The following is a 21,553-nucleotide window of genomic DNA, read 5'->3' on the forward strand; positions in this document are numbered from 1 at the left end:
TACGCACAATTTGAGTAAGATTCTTCTATTGGTTTTAATATGACTCACTTTTTTGAAAATAGATATGATTATTGAAAATAAATTGGAGGAAGCTAAAACTCCATAGAAGATAAACCTTAATTTGTACTTCAACTTTATCTTCTATTGCTTCTACTGATTATCGTCGGATTAAAAAATATACTTGATCAAAATTATTCCTAAAAAGATTTTTTCGTTTTTTGACTGGCTAGTTTTGGGTCTAAATAGTAGAATTTAAGCTCGATCATTAAAAGCATGGTCTATCTTATAGTATGACCCAATATTGTAGATCTCCAAAAGTTATCCGATTCTATGTTATAGATCTTAAATAGTTATTTGATTAAAAAAAGATAACATTGCATTTGAATATTGTATGACAAAGTTATGACTTTCCAATTTGATGAATTTCATTTCTAATCTCTATCTAACTCTATTTATGATGGTCAAAGTAGTCCACATTTAGCCTAATAATTCTTTTGGATCAATTTTTTATATCTGATTATAATTTATGTACTTGAAACCAAAACTTAGTAAAAAAACTCATGGCATAATCTCTTAATTATTTTTCATTAGTATTATTTTTAGGCATGGTTTACAATTGACGGGCTAACATTTTAGATGCATGTTTCTCTCTCTCTCAAAAAAAAAAAATTTTAGATGCATCAAATAAACTGATGAAATAGTTCCAAATCGAGTAAAAATCTAATTCAATATCCGAATTTTTGGATCTAATATTACATAGGAATATAGCGTTTTAATTATGGAGTGGATTTGAACTTGTAAAAATAATTTGGCTTTGGGCATCACATGGTGAAACCTGCATCTATGACCACTCATAGCTGTACCAAGATTGTGATAAGTTTTGAAAGAAAAGTTGAGGGTATAGAATAAATTTCAAACAACAAATATAAATTAATTATTTAAATATTTTTAGAAAAAATATTTAAATTTTATAATATCATAATAAAATTTTTAGCATATTAATAATAAATTTAATTATTAGATGGATTAGATTGAATAAATCAGTCCAATAATCACGCGCCACGTTACCCTGCGAATTTAAACAAGATAAAAAAAAGAGGCTTGTTACCCACGGCGCATGTACCTCCGACTTTACTATGATGGGTTATGTTTGAAAGAAAATCCAAGTTCAAGCTGGATTAGAAACAGGTCGGACCTGAGAGAAAACCACAGCTTTTTGACATCACTTCACAACGCCCTCCCCCTCTCTCTCTTTCTCCTCTCGCACTTCTCCAGATCTCCCATCTCTTTCCGATTCCTCCAATCCCTTCTCTTCCCTCCAAATTTTCCACAAACCCTCGCCACGCTCCGTCCTGCTTCCCGCCAAGAAGAGCTTCTACTGACCAAAACCCAGAGTCCAGAGAGAAACGAGAGGGAGATGGCGAAGGACGAGGAGGAGTTCCGGGGAGAGGTGGAGGAGAGGCTGATCAACGAGGAGTACAAGATATGGAAGAAGAACACCCCCTTCCTCTACGATCTGGTCATTACCCACGCCCTCGAGTGGCCTTCCCTCACCGTCCAGTGGCTGCCGGACCGGGAGGAGCCCGCCGGCAAGGACTACTCCGTCCAGAAGATGGTGCTTGGCACCCACACCTCCGATGGCGAGCCCAACTATCTGATGCTCGCCCAGGTCCAGCTCCCCCTCGAGGACTCCGAGGCCGACGCCCGCCAGTACGACGACGAGCGCGGGGAGAACGGGGGGTTCGGATGCGCCAGTGGGAAGGTGACCAATTTCCGTCTCTGTCTCTCTTCCCACCCCCCCACCCCCCGCTCCGGGGGCTTTTCTTTTCCCTTAACTTCATTTCGATCCGTGCTTTATCGTTTCTACTAGTCCGATCTTTGGGTTCTTAGATTGGTTACAGAAATTGCTGTTTTTGTCAAGGAAAAATCTCATCTTTTGTTTTCTTTTTAGATAAGGATCTTATCTTTTGTTTCAAGTGGGGTTTATCACTATAGGGTTTTACATTAGATTTGAGGGAAAGGAATAATCTTTTTAGGGAAATGCACGAAGATTTGACTGGGGTTGGCAACCTGAAAGAAAAATCTCATCTTTTGTTTCAATTGAGGTTATCACTAGGGTTTTACATTAGATTTGAGGGAAAAGAATCATCTTTTTGAGTAAAATACACGAAAATATTGGGTTGGGGCTAGAAACCTGAAGGAAAAATCTCATCTTTTGTTTCAATCGGGGTTTATCACTAGGGTTTTACGTTAGATTTGAGGGGAAGAAATAATTTTTTTAAGTAAAATACACGAAGATCTGACTGGGACTTGCAACCTGGAGGAAAAATCTCATCTATTGTTTTAATTGGGGTTTATCACAAGGGTTTTACGTTATATTTAACGGAAAGGAATAATCTTTCAAGTAAAATACACGAAGATTTAACTAGGGCTTGCAACCTGAATGAAAAATCTTATCTTTTGTTTCAATTGGGGTTTATCGTTAGGGTTTTATGCTAGATTTGAGGTAAAGAAATAATCTTTTTTAGTAAAATACACGAATATTTGACTGGGGCTTGCAACCTGAAGGAAAATCTCATCGTTTGTTTCAATCGGGGTTTATCGCTAGGGTTCTACGGTAGATTTGGGGGGGAAAAATAACCTTTTTAAGTAAAATAAACGAAGATTTGACTGGGGCTTGCAACCTGAAGGAAAAATCTCATCTTTTGTTTCCATTACATTTATCATTAGGGTTTTATGTTAGATTGGAGGGAAAGTAGTTATCTTTTTGAGTAGAAATAGAATTGTGGCTGGGTTTGCCATCTGGGACTCCCTGTTTCATATATCTATTTTTTTTCATCTGATCAGTTTTGTGACATTGGGTTAATTTTAAAAAGAATAATAGTTCATTGCCTTTTTAAGGACATCATTTTTAAGTGTGCGGTGGCTATTTGGTTTGTTATGCTCTATTTTTTTTATAAAAAAGACTAAATGTTTATCTGCACTTTGTTTATGAGATCTGGATTTCAGTTTCATAAATATTCATGTTATGTCTTGCATTGATTTTGCATCAAAATTTGACGTTATTCTGGTTATCTGCAAAATTATTTATCACCTAGTTCAATATTGTAACATGAATGTATGCAGCGAGTTTGTTTATAATGGGGTGCAAAAATGGCAGTGCTTATTAATTGTGCAGTTAGCTTGGTTACCTCAAGGTAAAGTTGCATATGCTGAGAAATGTAAAGACACGTGGGCTCCTTTTGGAAATTTTTAATCTGTCAAGTGTTATAGTTTGTTGATGATATTGATCATATAATAATACGAAAAACTGACCATATGGTTAAGAAAGGCTTGCTTGTGAAGCTAATGTTTATTACTAATATCCTCAATGGTGTATGAATTTATGGATAAGCAAGTGATGTGGTTTCACCATTCCTAAGGGCATCTTGTAACAATTAGAGTGATCTGTTTGGCTAGGCAATATCATCAGCATGCTAATTACTTTCTTAGGCTTGTAACTCATTCTTAATTTGTTTTACAAACGTCTCATTGAAAAAGTGATTTATTTGGGCTTTTTTTTTTTAAAAAAAAAATTTTGTGATTCAAATTACAGTCCCTACTACTGTTATACTTGAAAAAGCTACACTCCAACAGCTTTAGTTTTGTTTGTCTGAGTTTATGACCATACTATTTTCTTTTCCTAATACAGAACTCCAGATTAAGTTTTGGGCCATTCGTATTCTTATTGACCAAAATAATATCATTTGTATTTGTATAAAACATATGCTAAGAGTTATTCCTATTGTTATTGACCAATATTATATCATTTGTATAAAACATATGCTAAGAGGACTCCTTGCAGATAGTGCTAATTTGTGGATCTAAAGCATATACAAAGAGGATCTTAAATCTGCTGAGTGCTTTTTGCTTTTAAGGACTTATTGGTTTGCAGGAAGAATTTTATCTCATTGAAATATTTTTCCTAGGAAGTTGATGCTTGAGTATATGATGTTTAAGAAAGTGGTTTTTGCATGTTTGGTTGACTATGGGAAAGTGGCAGAAGAAACACACTTTATAGAGTGACTTATGTTTGATTGAGCATCTACTTTCTTAGAAAAGTTATGTAAAATATCTGTTATGCCCTTAATAAAAGGACCGCAAGGAAGAAATATCAGATGCATAATTTCTAGAATTAGATATTTGGAACACTAAGGTTTGGAGGTTTTGAAGGTTCAATACCAAAAAGATCAAAATATATTTTTAATAGCTATTTTTATTTTTTTAATTATTAAAACTATAATATATTTAGAAATATTTAGAAATATTTAAAAATAGCCATAAAAATTATTTTTTGGGTTGATTTTTAGTTACTAGGTAGACAACTTCTTTATATTGTGATAATTTTTTAAATAGTTATTAATGTATTTTTATATTAAAATTACCACAACATCTTTATATTATGGTAATTTTTAGTAGTATATTTTTAATAGTTTAAGATTAACTATTAAAAATAACCATTAAGAAGATCATGATAGCTTAAGAGCATTTGTAGAAAAGAATCTACCACAATTCCCATTGCATGTGAAAGTGGCTTTTCCATGCCCTACATGGGTTTTTCTTTCTTATGAAATGTGGAAAACTTATTCCCAAGGGAAAGCTCCTTTACCGTGTCTTTTCTTTGAAAACTCCAACCAAACATGAGATATTTTTTTATTTTTCCATTAACCACACTTTTCCCCTTCCTCATTCCATGTGCCAAACAAGTCCTAAGCTCTCTCTGCTACCTTCCTGTGTTGGTAGTTTTCCTTACTGCCTCATAAACGTGTTATATGGTTAGTAGATCCATTAGCTGTGCTTGTCTCTATCATCCTATTATTTAAGCTCTCTTTATAATCTAAATACGTGTTTTCCCACTTCATTTTGAATATATCCATCAATCGTTTCAGTAAGAATACACACTGATAATCTTATACATGCAGCTGAATTACTTCTAGAAAGCATTATAACCTTTTTAAATCCTGGTTGCACTGTCCTCTCGTATAGCATAATAATCTGACTTTTAAATCTGAATGCCATGTAAATTTATGGAATTTTATTGATCTTCTTTATTTTTAATTTACTGTTACCATGCACTTCATTATGTTGTTCTCCTAGTCCTCATGAGCTTCTTTTTTAGAAATTTATCATCATGTCCATGTCATTTTTTTTCATGCATCAAATGGTGTCACATTTGATCCAGTCGTCTTATTTCATCTCATTTTCTGTAGAATCTATATTACTTCATCTTTTGATATGAATCTTTGCATAACTCAACTTCCAAGCTATGTAGGAAAAGATGCTCACTGCGTACACAGCATTTAAAGGGAGGCCAAGGTGTCTATGATGTTTGCATGGATTTGAGATAGATGCATCTGTATGCATGCTTGCTTATGATAGTGTTGTAATAATTGCTTAAATGATTTTTAAATTCATGGTCTACAACGTAATTCATTTTGTTTCCTTTTTTTCTTTTTTTTTTTTTGAGGATCTTTCGTCTTCTATTATTTTTTTGTACTGAAGTCATTATCTGCTGTACATTTTCTCTCTGATTATTAAGGAAAGATCTTTTTTTAGGATCCAAGGTGGCGAGACTCAAGTCAAAGTTTATTTCATGCCTTTCTTCCGATATTTTGAGGGATTTCCTCCTAATTGCTTCTTAATCATAATTTACTGTAGGATTTTAAGTTATTTAAATATAATTTATTCTTAGTACCATTGCTGTTTCTTTCTGTTAAGAGCACTAAAGGTTTAGTGTTTCTGCAACTGCATGCCAACTTGAGTTAGACTTTAGAGCTGGGTAAAAAATATATATGTATGGTTATGGTAAAGAACTAAAGTGGGATTATGTTTCCTTTTTTTGTTTCTTTTTTATTTCTTGTTTGTTCATATTGTGCATTCTCTCACTCATGACCTTCTCTCCATTCTCATTAGTGCACTTTAGGACTCAGCAAGGTAGTAGATTTACATGACTTAGCTCTGAGCCCCTCTCCCCTAACCCTAAGCCCCAATGGGGAATACCTAAAACAACAGGTGCTTAACAAAGAGCTCCAAGCCAAGCTGATACAACATCTGCCATTTTCTGTATCTTGTAGCCTTGACTGGAGATTTTCTTTTCCAATGACTTCGAGAATCTTCACATTTTCAAACCAGTTTTATATGATGGCCGACCACAATCATTGTCCATTCTCTCATTACATTTTTTTTCCTTCCTGTTGCTACATGGTTGACAGTGAGCTCAGCCTTTTGCATTGTTCAAGAATCAGCATGATAATGTTTGATTGAGGCATTTCAATTTTCTGTAACCAGATTTCAGATTACTTAGGCCTAAGCTGAAGTTACTTATTGTGCATGATAGCTTCACTGAGAGGATATATATGTTAAAAGATCTTTCATTATTAGTTTTGGAGAATAGAACAAAGCTGGTTTATTCATGCAGGTTGCTTTCTCTATTTGGCAAGATTTAGATATGGGGCAAGCTATCTTTTCCTGTAGTGCTTATTATCAAAAATGAAACAAAGAATCAGCTGGTGAAGCCATGCTGGTTGTTTTCTCTGGTTAACAAGATATGCATAAATGGATTCTGATTTGTTCCCTTTTGTGCTTATTTAGACAAATAGAAAAAGAAAAAAAGGTTTTCTGATTAGTTGGTCAAAATTGCAATTTTCCACAGCAATGTCGCGTTCCTTTTTTTTCCTGGGGCATAGGTCAATCATTTGGTGCTCATTTCTTCTATCTTACTTGTTGACAGAACTATCATAGAAGACTGCTTTGATTATCTATTTAATGTATGATACAGCTAAGGATGCTATAACATGCCTTTTTGGTTCCCTTTTTTTTCAGGTGCAAATTATCCAGCAGATAAATCATGATGGCGAGGTTAATCGTGCTCGCTATATGCCTCAAAACCAGTTCATTATCGCGACAAAAACAGTTAGTGCAGAGGTCTATGTTTTTGACTATAGCAAGCATCCATCAAAGCCTCCTCTTGATGGTGTATGCAATCCTGAGTTGAGGTTAAGGGGTCACAGTTCTGAAGGATATGGCTTATCTTGGAGCATATTTAAGCAAGGTTTTCTGCTAAGTGGCTCTGATGATGCTCAAATATGCTTGTGGGACATCAATGCAGCTCCTAAAAATAAGGCTCTTGATTGTCTACAGATTTTTAAGGTAAATTTTAGATTTTTTTTTAATAAAAAACTTGTTTAATTTTTATATGGAAATTCTGATAAATATCTTATACTGGTTTGCCATAGATGCGTTTAGTTTTGCATTTGACTATAATTATAGAGTAGTTATTTCGGCATATAAACATAACTCATATTTTATAGAGAGACTCAGCTGTTGGATAATACTAAAAGGTTTAAGCTTGCTAGTATAACTTTGCCACATTGCGATATTGAAAGATTAGAAGGTATAATGAGGTCAAATTTCACTACAGTTGCCATCATATTTTGTCAATGTAATTTATGACATATGTGGGTCATTTAACATATTTGTATGAGCTGTAATAGGTGTGAACAAATCATGAAATTTAAAGCATGCCCAGTTGCTGAATAACCCTTTTACCTTAATACTATCAAGGATCTGTAAGTATTTGATTAATAAAATCATATTATTGTTTCACGCTTTTGACTAAAAAAGTGGCAACTTTTCTTTTAAAATGTTGTCAAGATGTTAAACTTTGAAGTTTGAAAGATGCAGTAACTATTGATGCTTACTCCGATGATCAGGTGGGATGCAAAATAATATTTATTTACATTTATTATTTTGATATATTTTGTGGTCACCTAAAGTCTTTTAGATTTACGTAGTTCTCTGCAAACTTTGAAGATACCTTTATGGCCAGTGAATGATACTAATTATCTCTTGTATTTGCAAAATTCCTTTATACAGTTCCATGAAGATGTTGTTGAAGATGTTGCTTGGCATTTAAGGCATGAGTATCTGTTTGGGTCTGTTGGTGATGATCGTCATCTACACATATGGGACCTGCGGACACCCTCAGCGACTAAGCCAAGTCAGTCTGTTGTTGCTCATAAAGGTGAAGTGAGTATCCTGAGCAACAAGAATGGTTCTCTTTCCCACCCTCTTCTTACTTCATATATTGACATAAAAAGATGCGGTAGAATATGTAACCCGAATTTTCACCAGAATGTCTTTTCTATATGCTTCTTGAAGATGATTTGTTTTGTTGATGATTGCCCATCAGATCTATCATGAGCTTAGCTCAAAGTGATCAGTTAGCTGATCCTGAGCAGATGGTACAGTGCCGGTTACCTTTTGTTGTCTTTCTGGAAAACTAGTCAGGTTAAACTTTGTGTAATGCTTTGTTGAGTTTGATATACAAATGTGGTAACAAAAATGAGTTAGTGCATATTTATTTTATAATTTCTTCATGAAACTGAAAGAAACCTCATACCTTCTTAAGCAATACCATTTTAGGGCAAACACATAATGTTTGGAACATGTTAAAGAGATGATATCAGCAATTCATGTTGCAGCCTGCTAATAACCACATGTCACCATTGTTTCTGCAGTTATAGAGCTGTGTCCATGGTTCAACAGTCACTAATTTATCCCTGCACATAAAATAATGAAAACTGACTTGCACAAAGCATTTAGCTAAGATATTTGCATGACAAATTTCTGTGTATTTATACCAGAGGACTGCCACTTCCTTTTTCCTTCATAAATCCTATAATGATAGAGCAAGAAATAATTGTTTTACCCAAGGATCGCTGTGCCGGTACCAAGGTCCGTACTGGTTGCTCAGCAATATGGTTTGGTACGTCCCTATGCCAGGTCCATACTGACACAACAAAGAAGGTGGTGGAGAGGGAGAATGGGAGAGAGAAAGAGAGTGGGGGGGGGGAGGCAGCAGGTCGGTGGAGCACAGCCTAACACAACAGAGAGTGCAGGGGAAAGGGTGAATGGGAGAGAGGAAGAGAGAGAGAGATGAAGAGGAAGGGAGAGGGAGGAAGGTGTGAGGGATGGAGACGGAGGATGGTGAATGGCCGGTGGAGGGCCATGGAGTGGTAGAGGAGGGGCTTTGCACTCCGATTCTCCTATTTTGTTCGAAACAGGGTCTGAGATGTGGGTGCCCTTTTTTTATTTTGGAGAATTTAAGTGAAGTCAGGAAATCTTTTGTCGACTTTATTTAATTTTTTTTCAAAATAAACAAGTCTTTTTTTTTTGAAAAAGTTAAGTAAATTTTTTCAAAATAAAAATTTTTTATTTTGAAAAAAAAAATAAGTAAAGTTGCCAAGGGGGTTGCCAACTTCATTTAAATTCTTTGAAACTAAAAAGTGGCCCCACCCATGGGAACCCTGTTTTGAATGAAATAGGAAATTGGAGGGTGAATCCCCTCCTGCATCCCTTCGCACCCCTCTCCGGCCCTCCGTTGGCCATCCCCTATCCTGTGTCCCTTTTCCTTCCTGCCCCCCTCTCTCTTTTCTTCTCTTTTCTTCTCCCTTTTCCCTTCTTTTGCCAATTTTTTGATTGGAAGGTCGGAACCATGTCGGTTTGCTATTGGCATGGCTTAGTATGCCCCGAGCCAGGTGGTTTGGGATAGTTTCGCCGATGCTGGTTTTACCTAATGATTATTGATATGTGTGGATAAAGTTGCATACATCTGACCATCTCCAGACCTCGCGTTGGTGGGAGCCTTGCATACTGGGTCATCTTTTTAACTTACGGATATAAGTACCAGTGCACATCATTCCATGTTGGCCATACTGGATCATATTGGTAAGGTATCTGTACGTGTTTGAGGCATGGTAATTCACCTCTAATTTACTGTTCTGTATCAAGAGACATCATTTGTCAAAATGGTTCCGTACTATTATGGGTACCTACACTGTTGCTCTAAACCTTGGTTTCACCTATGCATATAAGCAGAATAGTGCTTCCAGATGCAATTGGTTGCCTTAGTCTCTGTAATACTAGGCCTTAAAAGTTCCATTGCACTTGTGGCAGTTACTTTTCAAAATTCTTATTTTGATGCTTGTGGAAATAGATTTTTAACACAAATTTACTTAAGGCTGAAGAGGGAGGAGGGAAGCTTGAGTTAAAAATGTAGCCAAGTTGAAGCAACTGTTTCATGGAAAGAGGGAGAGTAGCAACTGTATGGTGATAATGACTACTAAGGAATGAATCTATGTATGAGCTGCATTAAACATGTTAAAAATGGTTTAATGCCTAAATCACATGTCTAATTTAGTTTGAATGAATAAGCAATATAAAACAAAAGGATATTTTTTTTAAAAACAATGATTCTCAGACTTAAAATTTTTCACTTCTGGGTGTCTTGAGTCTGATGAAAATGTGTCATGATGTATTTTAAACATTTTCTCCTGCATCAAAACTTACAAGTTCATGATATCTGTGTCATTAAAATTCATTCTTATTCAATAACATTTTATTTGTAATAATGCAGTGATGTACTTGGCTCTGCATCTTTATATCTCAGACATTGAAATCATGCTTGTGTCAGGTTAACTGCTTAGCATTCAACCCCTTCAATGAGTGGGTGGTAGCAACTGGATCAACTGATAAAACTGTTAAATTATTTGACCTTCGCAAGATAAATACTGCGTTGCATACCCTTGATTGCCACAAGTAAGTAATATTTTACTGTTATGTGACATGTTATTTGGTGTTTTAATTTGGCTTGCTCAATTTCTCTGTAATCTGATTAGCTGGCATATGAATGTACACATCCTTGACAACCTGATTTTTTGTCGTGATAAAAAACAGAGAAGAAGTTTTCCAAGTTGGTTGGAACCCGAAGAATGAGACTATATTAGCATCTTGCTGCCTGGGTAGGAGGCTCATGGTGTGGGATCTTAGCAGGTACTCTCTCCACTATGTTTTCTTATTTTTTGAATTTATCAACTTAAGAGTATTTAACTGGAGAACCCTTCTTGTTTGTGGTTGTTGCATTCTACTACTATGTATATCTAGGATGTTCCATAAAGTTCTGGTCCTAATATTTGTGGTATAGTCCGTTGAGCACTATAGGAAAATGAGAATTGTGCCAGTATAACTATTGAAGCGAACAATGTTAACACCTAAACTGGGTAGGTCTATCAAAATCAAGTACATAAGGAGATGATTGGCACATGGGATTTGCTCCACTCCATTTTTAGTTTTTTTGAGAGACTAAATATGAGCCATCTAATTTAAAAGGGTATGCGGACAATAAGATTATCTACCCATTCAACTGGGTTTCCCTTGTTCCTTGATGTCCCAATTCCCAATCCTCATGCCTCCCCATCTACCTCTTTATCTTTGACCCTTCCCCAGTCCAGCACACCTCCCCTTCCCCCTCTTTATCTTCCACCCATCCCCAGTCCTTGCTCTTATAGCCCTCCTCTCTCTCTCTCTCTCTCTCTCTCTCTCTCTCTCTCTCTCTCTCTCTCTAACACATGTCCCTGTCATGTTGATCTCCCCCTCCCCCTCTCTCTCATTTATGCATGCACCCACCAGTACAAGCCATGATGGTTAGTCTCTAAGAAGGTATAAGACTATAAAGATGATCAGTGAAGGGAGCACTGCTAATATGCTAGAGAAGCACCGATGGAAAAGAGTGGGAAAAAGCGAGACAGTGAGAGAGAGAGAGACACCAAGAATGTTATATGGATGGGAGGATTTTCCATCATTACATACTCTGATTGGATGTCTCATTAGATTGGGACTCTGATTCATTGTGAAAAAGCCTTGAAGTTGTGAAAGTTGATGCATACCTTGCCACTTTTATTGGACATCTATGAGGTATAATAGATTACCAGTAGTTGAAAAGACCTACACCATTTGTTTTAAAGATGCTCTCTAGCGGAAAAAAAATCTACTAACATATAGCTAAAAGACTTGGACAAAAAACTTTATGTATCTTTGAAAGAGGAGTTGACAATACAAATCAATGATGGACCATCCAAATTCAAGATTGAAAACTTTGAACATCATTTACACTATAAAAAAGATGTTTCGACCCCAAAATTCATGTATTTTGTGGTAGGTGTCAAATGGATGATTTTAATAATATAATACTATATGCAAGGTATGTTGAAGTGGTACCATCCCCATATTGGTCAGCTGCTAGTTTGGTACTATACTGGTTTAACACCGTACTGTGTAATACTGTACCAACACAGTACGGTGTTGTGTGTTGGCTTTGAATTGGCATGCCATTTTTTTTCCTGTTTTTTCTTTTTTTTAGCATTTAATGAAAGGTAATCAAAATTAAGTCTAATTGTAAGTGTAATTTGATGTTTTTAACAAAAAGTTTTTTTTCGAAAGATTTTAAGTCGAATTTTACATTTTTTTTTGATATCTTTTGATGCTTTTATTAGTGCTAAAACCATAATTTGATGTTTTTATTAGTGCTAAAATCCTAGTTTGATGTTTTAAGTGATCTTGGCTTCGCACACCAAGAGAAGCAACATGAAATATCTTAAAATCAATGAAATACAAGACATACCCTGATACAACCAATTAGATGTATTTAAAGTACATACATATCAACATTTAAAATCTCATCAAGTGGCAATGTCTCTTGTAGACATCGGGGTTGTATTTCTATATAAGGGACTTAACCCAGTGCTTCAACCACATGGCCCTCCACTTCTATAAACTTGTGGGGGCCTTAAGTTATGTACTAGATGGTTCTGTATGTGCTATGGATAATGGTGTCACTCGAGGAGGAATCATCTGCCTAATACTGCAGCTGTGGAGCGATTCATCCGAATATGCTGACAACAAATTCTGACCTATAAGGTGTTTTAGGTTGTGTAGGATCATAGCTACGGTAGGATGACATGTCTGAAGTATCATATCCATAAGGAAAATAGCCGGCACTATATCTACAAATTCCATATAGGATTCTAAATCAGATACTTTGAGGAATTCTACCCACGCGCTATCATTTGCAGTAGGCTTCTATCTACCATGATCTTAAGGACCTCATCTCCTATACGCAATCATATCCTCATGGTCTCTCGATCGTGCATTGTAGCCCCTATCTTGCAGCGTGAGTGAATTAGGACTCTTCAGTGAATCAAATTTCATCTTGGGGTTGTGAGCAATATGCAGTGGTCTGACCTTCTAGGCCACCAGATGCATCATCACTGCTACTCCTATGTGACTGTGAGTGTGAGGGCTTTCTAGTATCTAAATTTGACTCCACTCTCTCCGATGGGGCCTTGCCTTTGCCTTTGCCTTTCTTCTCAATTGCTTTCTTTCGTGTCTTGTTCTGCTTTAACTGGCTTCGGTGCGATGATCGACCGTGCCCTCCTGATTTAGTAGATTGGATAGCATAGCGGCCTCATTGGAGTATCTCTCGATCAAATTGCTGGGAGGATATTTCGTACGTAAAATTAACTGACGATTTGATCCCACTGACCCTTTTGCCTGATTTGTTGTATGTGAGTGTGGGATGTTACATTTTGCCCATTGCTTCACATCCTTCCTAGCCTCATCGGCTAAAATACTAGCTGGTCAGAGAGGCGATTTTGACTTATCGAGCTCTAGCTTCCGCTGCTGGCTCTCAAGCTAACCAATTATTGGATCCTTATCATACTATACAAAATCATTATGGAGTGGATCATTATACTTCAACTCTACTTCCTCGATGCACTTAAGTCTCAACCTTAGATTATAGTGCATATAGACGAGATAGTTGAGGTGTTTATGTGTGAGACAGTTCATTTGTTTGCTATGGCTTAGGGCAAATGCGGATCAATTATTTTCACAGTCACTAAAGGTCACCATTTGCGAGAGGATCTAGATAGCAAGCAGCCTATATTTTGGGCTGACCCCCCAAAATGAAACCACCACTCAACTATAGAAGCATTGAAAAAACTACAAAAAGATGGTGGTAACTATAAAATATCAACCAACCTCCTAATACCTATAGTTCATATGTAATATACGAGGATTCATCATGATCTTGCCCTTGTCGAGCATAGCTTCTCATTCGTCGAACCTATGGGAGCCCTTCCTAAATAATTTTGTCTGTGCAAAAGAGATATGGCTTGTGATGTTATAATATGTTGAATAAACTTAAAATTATGGAAGACATATCGCACTTAAATTAGCTGACCTCATCAAGACACTATGTTGAAACATTTGGATCAAGCTCCATCTTGTATATCACACTGCATAGAATGGATAGAAGTTCATGGTCTATTGCAATACCAAGATGTTGTATTGGAACTTTGGGTTCAAGAAGTAAGCTGCCAATGCACTTTGCAATTGTTTTAGTATGACATGACCAACTAGATGACTAAATAGTGAACAACTATTTTAATGCATATTCTTGCTAGATGCAACTTCCTATCTATCTGGTAGTCCCATGACTCCCATCAATGCTCAATGATGTCTATGTACTCATAGGTTGTCATTGGATCTATTTGCCTAATCTGCTCCTTAGCAACTATCATCACATAATAAAGGAAGCCCATCAACGGGTACCTCTCACGGTTCACAGCTCGAAGTGCGATGCATAAAGGCTTGATAGCCTTCATAACTTTCTCGACCCACATCTAAAACTGTTGGCTCGTCACCATGTCCTCCATGTGGCTCCCCTCAATGCCAGCTCTCGTATATCTGCTCTCTTGTTACTTAACACTGACATGGTGTATAATGGCTCGATAGCCTTCACAACCCTCTCGGCCCGTGTCCAGAACTGCTAGCTTGTCACCACGTCCTTGACGTGGCTCCCCTCAATGCCAACTCTTGTATATTTACTCTCTTGCCTCTCAACACTAACAAACATTTGGCGCAAATCTATCTTCCTCTCAAGAAGGTTATGAAGTGTAATATAATTCGTCACAAAGTGTGTACACCTGGCCTTAATATTTATCCCGAAGTGAACTTCCTCATCAGAGCTAGGATCCATGTATAATAGTAGATGAATTCAGTGATAGATTTTGCTACCTTCATGACCTAACCCTACGAATCTTCTCGATGTCCAGCAATATAAAGTTGATGCAGTATGTAGCACATGGTGTCTAGAAAATATGGGGCCACTTCTCTATCAACAACTCACCAGCAACCTTATATTATGGCCCATTATTGGTGACCATCTGCATGATGTTGTGCTCTCCTATGTAATATATCACTTCATCAGTTTCAGAAGGTACTGTGCATCATATACGTTATCTAAAGCATCAATTGACTTATGGAAGAAGGTCTTCATGTCATAATAAGTTAGAAAGTTGATGATACTTTACCTGCTTGGATTTGTCCACCCATCACACATCACTATCAGTCCATTGGCGCCCCGCCTACTTTGATATGGAGCTATCCAATTCTAGAGCTCTTCATTGTTAAGGAGCTCACCAAAATATCCTTCGGCCCTGGAGGATCCACTACATTCATTGGAATATGACTGAAGTGGAACTAGGATGTGATAGCTCTCTGTATGTCTTTCGTCTTATCCTTCACCAATACGGTATCGATCTTGTGTTGCTTCGCATCCCTTCTAGGAGAAGGTATGTGGATCAAGATTGTGGATAGTGCTCCTTGGTGGTATCTCACTGGAGTTCTTGTGGTTGCTGCCGAATGCTCCCAGCATGGATGCTATGCCCCTTCCACCTCTACTAACGGCCTCCTTGATTGAGGCCCTCCTGATCTTGGCTCTACCTTATCAGCCTTTGAATCAGAGTCCAACTTGTACTATAGGGGCCCACATTGAGCTTTATACTTGGCCACCTTCTCCTGCTAGCATTAGTCATCCAAACTCGCCTGAGTGGTAGCCTTGATCTGTGCCTCATCAATTGGAATGGAGCAGTCCTCCGACATCTTGGAATAGTAGGAAGGTGGCTCTACTGCTCGATGATCTACCTCTACCCTCTTCAACTTTTCTAAGTACTCTCCTTCGCTGCTTTGGAATCAATAAAGTGCTTCATCAGCTGTCGGATTTGCTCGGGGCATTCTGGTGCATTGATACATTGAGTAACTGCCAGCAAGATGTTGCTTTAGCCTAATTATCCTGTTTCCTATGAGCTCGATGTCGCACCATTTGCAACTTCAGTGGTGCAAATCGAAGCATGACACTGATCTTAGTGGATGTCATGCTCCGGCTCCTTTTCAGATGGATCCATTCTTGCAAGTGAATCAAACACATGTCAAACATTTTTACTTTAACTGATATTTAAAATAGTTAACTATGTGTAGTGCTGAATTTTTTTTATATAACTAATTTTAGTTATTTTTTAAAAATTAATTTAATATTCAAATAAAAATATCTATATTATTTTATTTTAATTAAAAAATGAAGAAACATAATAGGAATTTTGAATTTATTACTATCTAAGCTTATTGTTATTTTAATTTTTTAAAAAATAGTGGAATTTTGATATGTTGCGAAAAATATGTTTTCTACTTAAAAAAATACTTCTAATTTACCTATACATAGTACTAATATTTCATAATTTTGGGTATTATTTTCATCTTTTAATTTTTTATTTGAAAAAATAATTATTAGATATAAATATTTAGAAAATTATTTTGAGCTTAGATCATCCCAACCTAGATGCTACATATGTTTTCCTCAGCCTTTGAGATGCATGAAATGCCACTTATTTTTGAATTTTATTTAAATTTGGGTCTATATCACTATTTTTGTATTCATGCCCAAACTTAAATAAAATGGTATGAAATTGTCATGGAGAGTGGCACTCATGTTCCTAAATGTATTTTTTATTTTACAGTTATTGTTTGAATTTTTTCAATTTTTAAATCTGAAAATATATTTTTAAGTTTAAAAAATTACAAGTTGAACGAAACTTCAATATCTTGGGTTCATCGTGTAGGTTTTCCCTAAATCTACAATATATGATGAAATGACACTAAAATATAAAAATTTGACATGATTTTCTTTTTTTTTTTAAATTACGGACAATTTTTGGTGTCAAAATAAAAAAAGAAATTATAGAAGTAAAGAGAGGAGAGTGGCGTTACCTGATTTTAGCGAACATCCAGGTTGAAATTTATGAATTTAGCGAGATCTGTCTGATTTTCAAATTTATTTATAAAAAAAGTGCTGCGCATAAACTTTGAGATGCTCGACCTTCCCCCAAGACCATGTTGCATGCAGGATGCATGTGGCAGGTGCAGATGCATGCTTGATGCGCATGGGATGCATGCACCATGCGAGTTGAGCGCAGCATAGTTGCAGGCACAGGCATAGTCATGGGTGCAAGCGCATGCATGGGCGCAAGTGAATGGGCTTGATCTGAACTTGAACCGGTACGAACCGATCTGTTCGCATTGGTATTGTTCCGAACTGGTATGAAGTTTGCACCGATATTGTTCCGAACTGGCCGGTTTAGAGTGATTCACCCATTTTTCCATTTTATAAGGCCGAATTGTCCCAGTTTGGGGACGATCCAGTATGGTGCACCCCATACTGGCTGATTCGGGACAATATGGTGTACCTTGACTGTATGTTACTATGATCTAATATCAAAACCTAGCCAAGTTAAATCCACTCATGTTTTAAGATGTATAGATCATGATATGTAAAGTGGATTTTTAACTTATGTACCTTATCATGTATTTTACCATTCTAGTGCAATTGATATTGTTCATTTTTTATACTGACTACTTGATGCATAATTTAGAAATCACCAAAATAAACTGCTTATGTAGTATAGGTCATGTTTAACAACTTGAATTTTCAATTTGGATGGTCTATTATTGTTTCTAAATCGTTAATTCCTTTTACAAGGAGCTAACAAAGCATGTTGTCTAACTCTAACCAAAATATTTGGTCATGTATATAGAACATTTGATGTGAACTTGCTTGGATTTGTGTGCAAACGTCTGGATTAAAAAAATGGGGATATGCCCTTGAAAATTCTATCTGAAGTTGTTGATGGATATTAGAATTAGTTTGGCTAGAAATGCTACTCTAATTTATTAATTTGGTTTCTAGAAACAAGAGGAGAAAATTCTTATAAATTTATCTTTTAGTTCCTATTCAACAATATCTTGGTGTCCTCCTACATCTTATGAGATATCTATTGTTGAGATGTTGAAACGAATGCAACAAGAGATACAAACTCATAAGAAAAAAGATCAAAAATTAGACAAGCATTCCTGAACAAAGATCATCACAGCTTTTTGCAGGAGCAATGGAAAGCCATCTATCCCAGCAGGCTTTTCTCACATCCTTGATCAGGTTATCTTCCTTCCTAAGAACAGATTGAAATATTCCTCATTCTATTCAAGCCAGATCTTCCACCAAACAGCCCAGAGAGAGAGGAGAGAGAGAGAGAGAGTTTTCCAACCACTCCTGAACTTTCTGTTGACCTTTGATTTCTTCCATGAAACCTAAAATATGATGACCGAAGTAGGCTCCTCATGAAAATTCAGTTTGTCCTTAAAAGGTTTTCAATAGATGTAGCAAAACGGCACTGATGTAGAGCAGGTGACAAACAATGCCTTTATCATGATCAAACAGGCTTGTGGATGAGGTCTGTTTCTTTTTATGATGTTATCAGCAGTTCAAATTTTCCTCAGTATTTCATTTTCATTAGTGATTTGCAGAAGCTTGATGTATTACGAATCTGAGGAAAATATAAATCAAGAAATTAGTATGCACAAAAAATGAACTTTGTTGATTCGGGGAGGAGGGAGTTACAGTAGAAAATCTAAGATATTAAACAATCCAAAAAGGGTGAGGTAATAAATTGAATACAAAGAAGTCAATTCTACAAATGTTCATGCACCGAATCACAATCTATCAAGGGCAGTGAGCCTTCTTGGTGGACCTTCACCTTTAGGCCAATAATCCCCTTCCACTATAAGGGGAACTGGGGTACTTGAAGTAAATAACTTAAATATTAGTGGATGCTTAATTACATTGTGCAAGTGAAGCAGATCCACAAAAGAGTACAAGATCTTTAATCTTGCAAACTTTTCAGAGGTTTTGTTTAACAAGCAGAGGCTCACTGATGTTCAGATCTAGTTATCTCAAAGCAAAAAGTTTCTATAGCGTCTTTTGTGTTTTGTTGGAGATTGAAGTTTAAACATAGTGGATTTCTCTGATAACATCTCTTGTATTTTGTTGGAGATTCAAATTTAAATATGCTGGATATCTCTTTTGCATTCTTTCTAGATAAGAAGATTTGCAGCATCAAGATCTTCACCTCTTCATATATTTATCTGGTTGAATTCCAGAATTTGTATTTTGGCTTGTGTCTACATTTTCCCTGTTCCTTTTTGGATGAGGCACTCCTTTGATGCGAAGTATTCTTATCATCTAACAATCATTCAAGTAGCTTGTTAATACGAAATTATCTTTTTGGCATATGACCGATTCTTCTAAGTAAGCTAGCAACCATTATGTACTCCATTTTGTTAGTTCTGAAGCTCAGCATACTTGCTGGGACTGGTTCAAAGCATCATAAGATCCAAGTATTTGTACATCATGTAAACAACATGGAGTCATATAATTTTATCGTTGTTTTGTTGGTGTAACTTCTAAGCCAGTTTGGCATTTTTTAACAGGATTGATGAGGAACAAACGCCAGAAGATGCAGAGGATGGCCCGCCTGAGCTTCTCTTCATTCATGGTGGGCACACGAGCAAAATATCCGATTTCTCATGGAACCCACGCGATGAATGGGTCATTGCCAGCGTAGCTGAAGATAACATCCTTCAGATTTGGCAGATGGCAGAAAACATCTACCATGATGAAGATGATTTGCCTGGTGACAAAACCAACTAAAGCCCCATAGCATTCAGATTCTTTGCACTGCCTGGATGTGTTCACCTTGTGAAAGGAAAAGAGGTTATGAAGATGGTGAAAGATCTGGATTTTGCCTTCCATGTTTTGGCTCCCTAGTGGAATGACATACCGAGTATACCAAGCTTCTATCTTGTACTAATTTATGATGTTTAGATTTTGAGACACCAAGCTATCTTGTACTAACTTATGATGTGCATGTCTTGAGTCATGTTTAGTTCCAGTTGGTGATGACTGCCTTTCTTTGTCTTGAATGCTGATTTATGTTGAAGCAAAAGGCAATTTTCTCTCATTGTTGGCGTTTGTTGATTGATCCATCTCTTTGACACCAAGCCTCATTATGTCCAGGGAAGAGGTAGTGTAGTTTATAAATTCATAATTAATCCAGGCAAGTCCTGCAAATCTAGGAATATTTCATTTTTTGTACTTTCTGTAAATTATGATTCTTGTTTATTGTTGTTTTTTCTTTAACCGGAAAAAGATTTGCAATATCGGATTGTCAATCAGCAGCTATTACACGTAATTTACAGGTCTTCACAGGAATCACCAATCTAATTGAAATTTAATAGATCTTGAGCTTCAAGAAAAATACTCTTAAGGATAAACAACAATCTTAATCTCATTGGTCTGGGTCTTTTTTTTTTTTTTTTTTGGCTTTCTGTTTTAGGAGAAACCTAGAAGCAGGGTAAATCGACACAAGCAGGATCACATGGATCTGAAGCTAGATTTGGAGCCAAAGTATATTCTGAACCACTTGAAATTGCGTACAAGTCACTGGGTTTCCTTCTCTCTTAGAATTTAACGTGTGCATTGTATGTGGAAGGGGAGAAAGATGGAAGGCTCTATTTGTAAGATTCTTTTAAATTTATGTTAGATGATGGATGTATGACCGCTTGTGGTTGCCATGGTTGTGGGTGCTCTTTTCATTTTCCTAAATCAAAGATCCAAGATTGGACGGGTTCGCTGACAGTTTCCACCACCACCACATCCCAAGCGCCACCGAAAAGCTTGGTAGGAGGCCGATAATCTTTGAGTTAACCTTTTCTCCCTCTTCCTTATCCAAGGGATCTTAGTTTCTGGCTAGCCATAGCCGGATTTTAGTGAGAATATTTGCCCATTCCCCCCTCTGTTTTTCTTCGTTACTATCCATTAATGTTTCACTGTCGGTATGCTTGGCCGGCCGCTAGTCTGGGAATCCCAGGTTGCGCCACCATGGCCCACATCCCCGGCTCACCGCCGCCAGTCTTGAGTCACTCTTGTTTCTGGAAGAGCATGTTGTTGTAATTGAAATGGGCCAAGTATGAGACTTTCCAGGTTCAACAAGCTTCTCTGATGGTATTGTTTATATTCTGATAGTAATTCCTAATTTGAATTCCATAATTCATCAGGTTTTGTTACTTCACAATGCATTAGTATAGTAGCAAACAACTCTCTTTATTATGATCTAGATGCCCATGTAGATATTTCCTTAATGCAATCACCCCATTCTTTATCGTCACCGAGGAAGCCCAATGTACAGCATGTAGACCTAAATATCGCTCTCCACTTGTAGGATGAGCAAAGTAGATTCTGCAAACTAATTATTTTGTTTTTCTTCTTCTTCATTTTTATTTTTTTGCTGTCCTAAATCCATTTGGTAGGAAACTCAGATTATGTCAATTCCCTCATATGTTCATTAATTTGATTTGCTATCATCCATTTAGCGAATATTGTCTTGCTAATGCCTAGTCTGTCTAAAACAATTTGAATTTCGGTCGAGTCAGAGAAAATAACATTTTG

The 21,553-nt window shown here is 36.6% G+C and overlaps 1 protein-coding gene across 1 annotated transcript; it reads left to right on the forward strand.

Moving 5' to 3' along the window:
- The first annotated feature begins 1,179 nt into the window (after window positions 1-1,179).
- Window positions 1,180-20,066, forward strand: LOC105059804 (histone-binding protein MSI1). Its single transcript, XM_010943252.4, has 6 exons — window positions 1,180-1,762; window positions 6,862-7,188; window positions 7,915-8,067; window positions 10,514-10,638; window positions 10,777-10,872; window positions 19,537-20,066. The coding sequence occupies exons 1-6, from the start codon at window positions 1,418-1,420 to the stop codon at window positions 19,754-19,756; spliced, it is 1,266 nt and encodes a 421-aa protein (XP_010941554.1). The 5' UTR covers window positions 1,180-1,417; the 3' UTR covers window positions 19,757-20,066.
- Window positions 20,067-21,553: the final 1,487 nt, after the last annotated feature.

This window comes from Elaeis guineensis, chromosome 10, assembly GCF_000442705.2.
Source record: "Elaeis guineensis isolate ETL-2024a chromosome 10, EG11, whole genome shotgun sequence".
In the NCBI taxonomy this organism is placed as follows: domain Eukaryota; kingdom Viridiplantae; phylum Streptophyta; class Magnoliopsida; order Arecales; family Arecaceae; genus Elaeis; species Elaeis guineensis.